General features: G+C 40.3%; 1 protein-coding gene across 3 annotated transcripts in view; it reads left to right on the top strand.

Annotated features, from left to right (window-relative positions):
• The window catches only part of LOC128695100 (cyclin-dependent kinase 20), a 91,468-nt gene that overhangs the window by 72,037 nt on the left and 6,985 nt on the right, over window positions 1-12,446 (top strand). For all 3 annotated transcript variants that reach the window (XM_053785506.2, XM_070091430.1, XM_053785507.2), the window contains one exon: window positions 8,418-8,504. In XM_053785506.2, coding sequence (XP_053641481.1) covers window positions 8,418-8,504 — 87 coding nt within the window. The remainder of the gene's footprint in view (window positions 1-8,417; window positions 8,505-12,446) is intronic.

The raw sequence follows: 12,446 nt of genomic DNA, 5'->3' as shown, positions 1-12,446 counted from the left end.
TTGTAGGTTTTGTTACTGTTGGTAGTAACATACAGTTACTCATTGTGTTTGTGAATTCAGTAACGTGTGGGTCCTGGTCTTGCAGGAGATTTATACTGAAGTCACCTGAGAGTAGTAAGTGATCTTTGTTCATGCGTGCATCAGTTATCATACTTCCAAGGTTTTGACTAAATTGGCTAATGTTTGACTGTGGAACTCTGTAGATGTTTATCAATGTGAGAGGTTTTTGTAGGTATTTGGATTTGAATTTAGCTATTATATATTCCCCATGTTCATCCCTTGTGCAAGTATTAGTGATACATTCTAGTTGGTCTGAGTAGTATATGGCTGTGCCACCCCCTTGTTGGTCTGGCCTACAGTTGTGTATGGCTGTGTAACCAGGAATGGCATAGACATCTGTACTATAGTTAGTAATAGTTAGTAAAAGAAGAGTAGATGAGGAACTTAGCAGAAAGTAACAAAAAAAAAATCACAGAAGAATGAGGGGAGCTACATAAGTATATTGGTCCAACTGCAGATTAACAGAAACTAGAGAGCATCCCCACAACAGAGTGAAACGATGAAACAAACGAAGAAACTGGGATAGGACAATATATCTCCATGGGTACTAAGATAAGGAGTAAAACCACTGCGTGGCCTACGACGATCTTCAACCATTGCTCGAGATGGGGCAGCTACCTGATAACTGGTAAAGTGATAATTTAGTTCCTAAATAAAAACGGGAACGGACAAGAGACTGATCATTGAACACATATTAGAGCAATATAAAATAAAAAGAAAATATTTGTGTACATGGAAGAGAGAGGCTTTGCCAGATAAAACAAGTCTGCAATGGATGGATTGCATCTTCCTGGACTTCAAGAAGCGTGATTAATAATAAGGGATAAGTCATATCATTAGTATTACAGTCAAAACTAGGCGCTAAACCCACAAGGGTCTTACAGACGGGATAAGTCATAGATATGAACGGGAGTAATAAGTGGGAATTTTTTTTTGGTCCAAATATAAAGGAATTCACAACAGGGATCAAAGGTCTGCGTGTCTTTACTGATGATGTTAAATTATTAAGAGGGACAGGTACACTCTAGTGCACCGGCAGTGCTGAATGATCCATACAGGTTTATCTTTCTTTTTTTTTTAATGATAATAATGAAACTCCAGGGAACAAGCCTATTGTGGTCCACTCGAACTTGTGCTCTTTACCCTATCATTCGAGTGCTTTGGTAACATGGGTCATACTCCCTTACACTCATGTTTTCCTACTCCCTTACACTCATGTTTTCCTACTCCCTTACACTCATGTTTTCCTACTCCCTTACACTCATGTTTTCCTACTCCCTTACACTCATGTTTTCCTACTCCCTTACACTCATGTTTTCATACTCCCTTACACTCACGTTTTCCTACTCCCTTACACTCATGTTTTCCTACTCCCTTACACTCATGTTTTCCTACTCCCTTACACTCATGTTTTCATACTCCCTTACACTCATGTTTTCCTACTCCCTTACACTCATGTTTTCCTACTCCCTTACACTCATGTTTTCATACTCCCTTACACTCATGTTTTCCTACTCCCTTACACTCATGTTTTCCTACTCCCTTACACTCATGTTTTCCTACTCCCTTACACTCATGTTTTCCTACTCCCTTAAACTCATGTTTTCCTACTCCCTTAAACTCATGTTTTCCTACTCCCTTACACTCATGTTTTCCTACTCCCTTAAACTCATGTTTTCCTACTCCCTTAAACTCATGTTTTCCTACTCCCTTACACTCATGTTTTCCTACTCCCTTAAACTCATGTTTTCCTACTCCCTTAAACTCATGTTTTCCTACTCCCTTAAACTCATGTTTTCCTACTCCCTTACACTCATGTTTTCCTACTCCCTTACACTCATGTTTTCCTACTCCCTTAAACTCATGTTTTCCTACTCCCTTACACTCATGTTTTCATACTCCATTACACTCGTGTTTTCATACTCCCTTACACTCGTGTTTTCATACTCCCTTACACTCATGTTTTCATACTCCCTTACACTCATGTTTTCATACTCCCTTACACTCGTGTTTTCATACTCCCTTACACTCGTGTTTTCATACTCCCTTACACTCATGTTTTCATACTCCCTTACACTCGTGTTTTCCTACTCCCTTACACTCATGTTTTCATACTCCCTTACACTCGTGTTTTCATACTCCCTTACACTCATGTTTTAATACTCCCTTACACTCGTGTTTTCATACTCCCTTACACTCATGTTTTAATACTCCCTTACACTCATGTTTTCATACTCCCTTACACTCGTGTTTTAATACTCCCTTACACTCGTGTTTTCATACTCCCTTACACTCGTGTTTTCATACTCCCTTACACTCATGTTTTCATACTCCCTTACACTCGTGTTTTAATACTCCCTTACACTCATGTTTTCATACTCCCTTACACTCGTGTTTTCATACTCCCTTACACTCGTGTTTTCATACTCCCTTACACTCATGTTTTAATACTCCCTTACACTCATGTTTTAATACTCCCTTACACTCGTGTTTTCATACTCCCTTACACTCGTGTTTTCATACTCCCTTACACTCGTGTTTTCATACTCCCTTACACTCGTGTTTTAATACTCCCTTACACTCGTGTTTTCATACTCCCTTACACTCGTGTTTTCATACTCCCTTACACTCGTGTTTTAATACTCCCTTACACTCGTGTTTTCATACTCCCTTACACTCGTGTTTTAATACTCCCTTACACTCATGTTTTAATACTCCCTTACACTCATGTTTTAATACTCCCTTACACTCGTGTTTTCATACTCCCTTACACTCATGTTTTCATACTCCCTTACACTCATGTTTTCATACTCCCTTACACTCGTGTTTTAATACTCCCTTACACTCGTGTTTTCATACTCCCTTACACTCGTGTTTTCATACTCCCTTACACTCATGTTTTCATACTCCCTTACACTCGTGTTTTCATACTCCCTTACACTCGTGTTTTCATACTCCCTTACACTCATGTTTTAATACTCCCTTACACTCATGTTTTAATACTCCCTTACACTCGTGTTTTCATACTCCCTTACACTCGTGTTTTCATACTCCCTTACACTCGTGTTTTAATACTCCCTTACACTCGTGTTTTCATACTCCCTTACACTCGTGTTTTAATACTCCCTTACACTCGTGTTTTCATACTCCCTTACACTCGTGTTTTAATACTCCCTTACACTCGTGTTTTCATACTCCCTTACACTCGTGTTTTCATACTCCCTTACACTCGTGTTTTAATACTCCCTTACACTCGTGTTTTCATACTCCCTTACACTCGTGTTTTAATACTCCCTTACACTCGTGTTTTAATACTCCCTTACACTCGTGTTTTCATACTCCCTTACACTCGTGTTTTAATACTCCCTTACACTCGTGTTTTAATACTCCCTTACACTCGTGTTTTCATACTCCCTTACACTCGTGTTTTAATACTCCCTTACACTCGTGTTTTCATACTCCCTTACACTCATGTTTTCATACTCCCTTACACTCATGTTTTAATACTCCCTTACACTCGTGTTTTCATACTCCCTTACACTCGTGTTTTCATACTCCCTTACACTCGTGTTTTCATACTCCCTTACACTCGTGTTTTCATACTCCCTTACACTCGTGTTTTCATACTCCCTTACACTCATGTTTTAATACTCCCTTACACTCATGTTTTAATACTCCCTTACACTCGTGTTTTCATACTCCCTTACACTCGCGTTTTCATACTCCCTTACATTCGTGTTTTCATACTCCCTTACACTCGTGTTTTCATACTCCCTTACATTCGTGTTTTCATACTCCCTTACACTCGTGTTTTCATACTCCCTTACACTCATGTTTTAATACTCCCTTACACTCGTGTTTTCATACTCCCTTACACTCATGTTTTAATACACATATTGGCTTCTGTTGCTGAGGTATGACTTGAGGTAGTTGAGGGAGTGCCCTCTTATACCATAGTGTGACAATTTTACGTGGAGCAAGTCATGGTCAGCTGTATCAAAAGCTTTACGTAAGTCAATGAAGATCCCCAGTGGGACTTCTTTTTTCTCTATTGCAGTGTATATATGTTCTAGCATGTGTATAATAGCATCATTAGTATTTTATTAGGCCTGAATCCAAATTGGCAGGGGTTGAGTATGTTTTGGGAGATAAGGTAGGAGTAGATTCGTTTATGAATTAATTTTTCGAAGATTTTTGAGAGAGGGTGTAAGTTGGATATTGGCCTATAGTTATTCTACTCTGTTTGGTCTCCTCCTTTGTGGATCGGGGTGACCCTTGCTATTTTGAGTACTGTAGGGAAGGTGGAGGATTCAATGGATTTGTTAAAGAGTGTTGCAATGATTGGTGATAGCACTTGTGTCAGTTTTTTGTATATAAAGGGTGGTAAGGTATTTAAATGTCCTGCCTTGTTTTTTAGTGCGTTGATAATAAGGGAGACTTCGTATGGGTTAGTCGGAGCTAGGAACAGTGTGTTCGGGTAGTTGCCGGTGAGGTAGTCATTTGGTGGGGTATCTGAGCTTGGGATTTTATTGGCAAGGTTTTGTCCTATAGTGGAGAAGAAATCATTGAGTCTGTTTGCTGTTTCTGTTGGTGGGAGTTGGGGTTCATCTGATTTTGCTAATTTTATTTCGCTATTTCGTGATATCTTTTTTGTTCCCAGAATTTCTGATAGGGTTTTCCAGGTCTTTTTTATATCACCTCGTAAGTTGGATAATCTGTTCTCATAATACAATTTTTTTGCCCTTCTTATCAGGCTGGTTAGGATTGACGAGTAACGTTTTGTTTGGTCTCTGGTTATGTGACCCATTCTGTACTGTTTTTCATATTGGTGTTTTGTATTTATGGATTTGAGAATGCTGGGTGTTAGCCAGGGACTGTTCAGTCTCTTAGCTGTCATCTGTTTAGTTTTTTTAGGGCAGTGCTTGTTATAGAGGTATTGGGTCTTTTTTAGAAAATTATTAATACATTCGTCAATATCTGTATAGATTTCTAGCTCAGTGTGCCAATCAATGTTTGCTACTGCTGTTGTGAAGTTATTAATGGCTGCCTCATTGTGAAGTCTGAAGGTGACTTTAGTAGTGTCTTGGGGTAGTTTACCAAGAGTTGTTATGAGGAAAGTAGGGTAGTGGTCTGTGGTATTATCTGTAATTATGCCTGATTTTAAAGGGGATATGGTGTTGGTCCAGATGTGGTCAAGTAGGGAAACACTAGTCTCTGTAACTCTTGTAGGTTTTGTTACTGTTGGTAGTAACATACAGTTACTCATTGTGTTTGTGAATTCAGTAACGTGTGGGTCCTGGTCTTGCAGGAGATTTATACTGAAGTCACCTGAGAGTAGTAAGTGATCTTTGTTCATGCGTGCATCAGTTATCATACTTCCAAGGTTTTGACTAAATTGGCTAATGTTTGACTGTGGAACTCTGTAGATGTTTATCAATGTGAGAGGTTTTTGTAGGTATTTGGATTTGAATTTAGCTATTATATATTCCCCATGTTCATCCCTTGTGCAAGTATTAGTGATACATTCTAGTTGGACTGAGTAGTATATGGCTGTGCCACCCCCTTGTTGGTCTGGCCTACAGTTGTGTATGGCTGTGTAACCAGGAATGGCATAGACATCTGTACTATAGTTAGTAATAGTTAGTAAAAGAAGAGTAGATGAGGAACTTAGCAGAAAGTAAAAAAAAAAATCACAGAAGAATGAGGGGAGCTATATAAGTATATTGGTCCAACTGCAGATTAACAGAAACTAGAGAGCATCCCCACAACAGAGTGAAACGATGAAACAAACGAAGAAACTGGGATAGGACAATATATCTCCATGGGTACTAAGATAAGGTGTAAAACCACTGCGTGGCCTACGACGATCTTCAACCATTGCTCGAGATGGGGCAGCTACCTGATAACTGGTAAAGTGATAATTTAGTTCCTAAATAAAAACGGGAACGGACAAGAGACTGATCATTGAACACATATTAGAGCAATATAAAATAAAAAGAAAATATTTGTGTACATGGAAGAGAGAGGCTTTGCCAGATAAAACAAGTCTGCAATGGATGGATTGCATCTTCCTGGACTTCAAGAAGCGTGATTAATAATAAGGGATAAGTCATATCATTAGTATTACAGTCAAAACTAGGCGCTAAACCCACAAGGGTCTTACAGACGGGATAAGTCATAGATATGAACGGGAGTAATAAGTGGGAATTTTTTTTTTGGTCCAAATATAAAGGAATTCACAACAGAGATCAAAGGTCTGCGTGTCTTTACTGATGATGTTAAATTATTAAGAGGGACAGGTACACTCTAGTGCACCGGCAGTGCTGAATGATCCATACAGGTTTATCTTTCTTTTTTTTTTTAATGATAATAATGAAACTCCAGGGAACAAGCCTATTGTGGTCCACTCGAACTTGTGCTCTTTACCCTATCATTCGAGTGCTTTGGTAACATGGGTCATACTCCCTTACACTCATGTTTTCCTACTCCCTTACACTCATGTTTTCCTACTCCCTTACACTCATGTTTTCCTACTCCCTTACACTCATGTTTTCCTACTCCCTTAAACTCATGTTTTCCTACTCCCTTACACTCATGTTTTCATACTCCCTTACACTCATGTTTTCCTACTCCCTTACACTCATGTTTTCCTACTCCCTTACACTCATGTTTTCCTACTCCCTTAAACTCATGTTTTCCTACTCCCTTAAACTCATGTTTTCCTACTCCCTTAAACTCATGTTTTCATAGTCCCTTATACTCGTGTTTTCATACTCCCTTACACTCGTGTTTTAATACTTTCTTACACTCGTGTTTTAATATTCCCTTACACTCGTGTTTTAATACTCCCTTACACTCGTGTTTTAATATTCCCTTACACTCGTGTTTTAATACTCCCTTACACTCGTGTTTTAATATTCCCTTACACTCGTGTTTTAATACTTTCTTACACTCGTGTTTTAATATTCCCTTACACTCGTGTTTTAATACTCCCTTACACTCGTGTTTTAATATTCCCTTACACTCGTGTTTTAATATTCCCTTACACTCGTGTTTTAATACTCCCTTACACTCGTGTTTTAATATTCCCTTACACTCGTGTTTTCATACTCCCTTACACTCATGTTTTAATACTCCCTTACATTCGTGTTTTCATACTCCCTTACTCTCATGTTTTCATACTCCCTTACACTCATGTTTTAATACTCCCTTACACTCGTGTTTTCATACTCCCTTACACTCGTGTTTTAATACTCCCTTACACTCATGTTTTAAAACTCCCTTACACTCATGTTTTAATACTCCCTTACATTCGTGTTTTCATACTCCGTTACATTCGTGTTTTCATACTCCCTTACACTCGTGTTTTCATACTCCCTTACATTCGTGTTTTCATACTCCCTTACACTCGTGTTTTCATACTCCCTTACACTCGTGTTTTAATGCTCCCTTACACTCGTGTTTTAATACTCCCTTACACTCGTGTTTTCATACTCCCTAACACTCGTGTTTTCATACTCCCTTACATTCGTGTTTTCATACTCCCTTACACTCGTGTTTTCATACTCCCTTACATTCGTGTTTTCATACTCCCTTACACTCGTGTTTTCATACTCCCTTACATTCGTGTTTTCATACTCCCTTACACTCGTGTTTTCATACTCCCTTACACTCGTGTTTTCATACTCCCTTACACTCGTGTTTTCATACTCCCTTACACTCGTGTTTTCATACTCCCTTACACTCGTGTTTTCATACTCCCTTACACTCGTGTTTTCATACTCCCTTACACTCGTGTTTTCATACTCCCTTACACTCGTGTTTTCATACTCCCTTACACTCGTGTTTTCATACTCCCTTACACTCGTGTTTTCATACTCCCTTACACTCGTGTTTTCATACTCCCTTACACGTGTTTTCATACTCCCTTACATTCGTGTTTTCATACTCCCTTACACTCGTGTTTTCATACTCCCTTACACTCGTGTTTTCATACTCCCTTACACTCATGTGTTTGCCACAAACATAAATTTAAAAGCGTTGTGAGTTAAATATTCTTAAAACAAAGAATCCTAAAGGAGTTAAAACTTTTCCAGTTCAGAATAACACGTACACAATACCACGTTACCAAGGTATCTAAGTAGCAGAGGAACATGATTGATGATGTAATATGAACACTGTTTCGCCTAACCAAATTTCTGTTGTCTGAGCCGTTAAGTTTGTTTACTTTGTTTACGAGTTCGTTACAGTTCTTTAAATAATGACTATTATTGCCTATTATCATTATGTTGAAATAATCATGTTTTTTCAGTAGATGGAAACTTTATACTTAATATTACTTGACTGCACTGTTCTAGGTACTACCAGATGCGCCGCCAGATGCAATTGACCTCATCAAGAAATTCCTCATCTACAGTACCAATAAAAGAATATCAGCAAAGAAGGTACAGTAGTGGATTACTTCACAAAGTATTTATAATAGTGAACATTAATACATTCTAATATTACATACATTGTTAATATATCTACAATGTTGATAGACACTTGGGTTGATGATTTTGTGCTAGTCAAGCGTGTGTACGTACTCACCTATATGTGGTTGTGGGGGTCAGTTCACAGGTCCTGTGTTTGTGTATGTGTACTCACCTAGTTGTGGTTGCAGGGGTCGAGTTACAGCTCCTGGCCCCGCCTCTTCACTGGCCGCTACTAGGCCACTCTGCTCTATGAGCTTTATCATACCTCTTCTCAAAGTTATGTATGGATCCTGCCTCTACTACATCACTTCCCAGACTAGTGTGTGTGTGTGTGTGTGTGTGTGTGTGTGTGTGTGTGTGTGTGTATACTCAATTGTGGTTGCAGGGTCGAGACTCAGCTCCTGGCCCCGCCTCTTCACCGAGTGCTACTAGGTCCCCTCTCTCCCTGCTAAATGAGCTTTATCATACCTCATCTTAAAACTATGTATGGTTCCTTCCGTAGTAGGGAAACAAGTGTAGTCAAAGATAAGATAAAACCAATATTGCAAACTAGAAATACCACAGGAAATAGCAAACAAGAGGACTCCAAGGCAAACGGAAACCAAGCCTGTGCACATACTATGCACTTGGTATCTGCAGACATGGGAAATCTGGAAAATCAGACGGGACGTGCAACTATGACCACCCTAGAAAATCCCATGCCCATATGACAACAGGAAAATGCAAACTCCCTTCCTGTAAGCTTTTTCACCCTGAACTGTGTACCTCTTCAGTACAGGAAAGACTGTGCTATAACTTAAATTGCCAGGCACACCATCTAAAGGGGACAAAAAGATACAAAACATCCAGGCCATGGGAAAACCTGGGTAGCCACAGCCACTCAAGAGGGAGAGGTTTTTTAGTGCCAGGAAGGAAAAAAAACTGGCAGGAAATGGCAGAAATCGTACACCAAATCCAGTCATTCCTGGAGTGGAACCACAGTCGATGGCCTCCACTCCAAACCAACAGATACAGATACTAATGCCGGAAAAAAATCCTCCCCCAGTACCAACAATACCACCAGTCCGATAACATTCTTCTTTGCAAGTATACAAGGTCTAAAGCCAGCAACAAACAACAAAATACCTTTCATCCGTGGACTGCTTGCAGAGGCAAAGGCAATGTTCGCGGCTTTCACTGAGACCCACATAAAGGATCACTTGGACAACGAAATATGGATCCCAGGTTACAACCTATACAGATGTGACAGAGTGAACAGGCAAAAGGGGGGGGGGGGGGGGTTGGCCTGTACATTGCAGAGTCACTTGTTTGCACAGAACTGCTTAATGCCTCAAATGATGTAGTGGAAGTTTTAGCAGTAAAGGTCGAGAACCAAAACCTAGTCATTGTGGTAGTCTACAAGCCTCCGGATGCAACATCCCAGCAATTCCAGGAACAGCTGTTAAAAATTGACCACTGTCTGGAAAATCTTCCAGCTCCTGCACCCAACATGTTGCTCCTGGGGGATTTCAACTTAAGGCACCTAAAATGGAGGAATATAGCAAATAATATTGTTGCAGTAATAACACCAGGAGGAAGCTCTGATGAAAACTCACACTCACACGAGCTTTCAAATCTCTGCACAAAATTCAATTTAAACCAGCAAATAATAGAGCCTACTAGACTGGAGAATACACTAGACCTCATCTTCACTAACAATGATGATCTGATAAGAAATGTCACCATATCAAAAACAATATACTCAGATCACAACATAATTGAGGTTCAGACATGTATGCGTGGAGCCCCAGACCGACATAATGAGACTAGTCACGAGGGAGCATTCACCAAATTCAACTTCAATAACAAAAACATAAAGTGGGACCAAGTAAACCAAGTCCTAACCGATATAAGCTGGGAAGATATACTAAGCAACACAGACCCCAACTTATGCCTAGAACAGATTAACTTGGTGGCACTCGATGTATGCACAAGGCTTATTCCTCTAAGAAAAAGGAGGAGTAGATGTAAAATAGAAAGAGACAGGCGCTCCCTTTACAGGCGACGGAAAAGAATAACAGAGCGGCTAAAAGAGGTCAATATATCTGAAATGCGTAGGGAGACACTGGTCAGAGAAATAGCAAGCATCGAACTTAAGCTAAAGGAATCTTATAGGAGTCAGGAATCGCGGGAAGAACTAAAAGCCATAAATGAAAGCGAAAGAAACCCAAAGTATTTCTTCTCCTATGCCAAATCAAAGTCGAGAACAACGTCCAGTATTGGGCCCCTACTTAAACAAGATGGGTCCTACACAGATGACAGCAAGGAAATGAGTGAGCTACTCAAGTCCCAATATGACTCAGTTTTTAGCAAGCCGCTAACCAGACTAAGAGTCGAAGATCAAAATTAATTTTTTATAAGAGAGCCACAAAATTTGATTAACACAAGCCTGTTCGATGTTATCCTGATGCCAAATGACTTCGAACAGGCGATAAATGACTTGCCCATGCACTCTGCCCCAGGGCCAGACTCATGGAACTCCGTGTTCATCAAGAACTGCAAGAAGCCCCTATCACGAGCCTTTTCCATCCTATGGAGAGGGAGCATGGACACGGGGGTCGTCCCACAGTTACTAAAAACAACAGACATAGCCCCACTCCACAAAGGGGGCAGTAAAGCAACAGCAAAGAACTACAGACCGATAGCTCTAACATCCCATATCATAAAAATCTTTGAAAGGGTCCTAAGAAGCAAGATCACCACCCATCTAGAAACCCATCAGTTACACAACCCAGGGCAACATGGGTTTAGAACAGGTCCTAAATGCACTAGAAGACAAAAAGAATTCAGATGTAATATATACAGACTTTGCAAAAGCCTTCGACAAGTGTGACCATGGCGTAATGGCGCACAAAATGCGTGCTAAAGGAATAACAGGAAAAGTCGGTCGGTGGATCTATAATTTCCTATCCTAACAGAACACAGAGAGTAGTCGTCAACAGAATAAAGTCCGAGGCAGCTACGGTGAAAAGCTCTGTTCCACAAGGCACAGTACTCGCTCCCATCTTGTTCCTCATCCTCATATCCGACATAGACAAGGATGTCAGCCACAGCACCGTGTCTTCCTTTGCAGATGACACCCGAATCTGCATGACAGTGTCTTCCATTGCAGACACTGCAAGGCTCCAGGCGGACATCAACCAAATCTTTCAGTGGGCTGCAGAAAACAATATGAAGTTCAACGATGAGAAATTTCAATTACTCAGATATGGTAAACACGAGGAAATTAAATCTTCATCAGAATACAAAACAAATTCTGGCCACAAAATAGAGCGAAACACCAACGTCAAAGACCTGGGAGTGATCATGTCGGAGGATCTCACCTTCAAGGACCATAACATTGTATCAATCGCATCTGCTAGAAAAATGACAGGATGGATAATGAAAACCTTCAAAACTAGGGAGGCCAAGCCCATGATGACACTCTTCAGGTCATTTGTTCTATCTAGGCTGGAATATTGCTGCACACTAACAGCACCTTTCAAGGCAGTTGAAATTGCTGACCGAGAAAATGTACAGAGAACCTTCACGGCGCGCACAACGGAGATAAAACACCTCACTTACTGGGAGCACTTGAGGTTCCTAAACCTGTATTCCCTGGAACGCAGTCGGGAGAGATACATGATTATATACACATGGAAAATCCTAGAGGGACCAGTACCGAACTTGCACACGAAAATCATTCACTACGAAAGCAAAAGACTTGGCAGACGATGCACCATCCCCCCAATGAAAAGCAGGGATCATTAGCACGTTAAGAGACCATACAATAAGTGTCAGGGGCCCGAGACTGTTCAACTGCCTCCCAGCATACATAAGGGGGATTACCAACAGACCCCTGGCAGTCTTCAAGCTGGCACTGGACAAGCACCT

Source organism: Cherax quadricarinatus, chromosome 35 (assembly GCF_038502225.1).
Source record: "Cherax quadricarinatus isolate ZL_2023a chromosome 35, ASM3850222v1, whole genome shotgun sequence".
Taxonomy (NCBI): domain Eukaryota; kingdom Metazoa; phylum Arthropoda; class Malacostraca; order Decapoda; family Parastacidae; genus Cherax; species Cherax quadricarinatus.
This window is presented reverse-complemented; position numbering and strand designations above follow the sequence as displayed.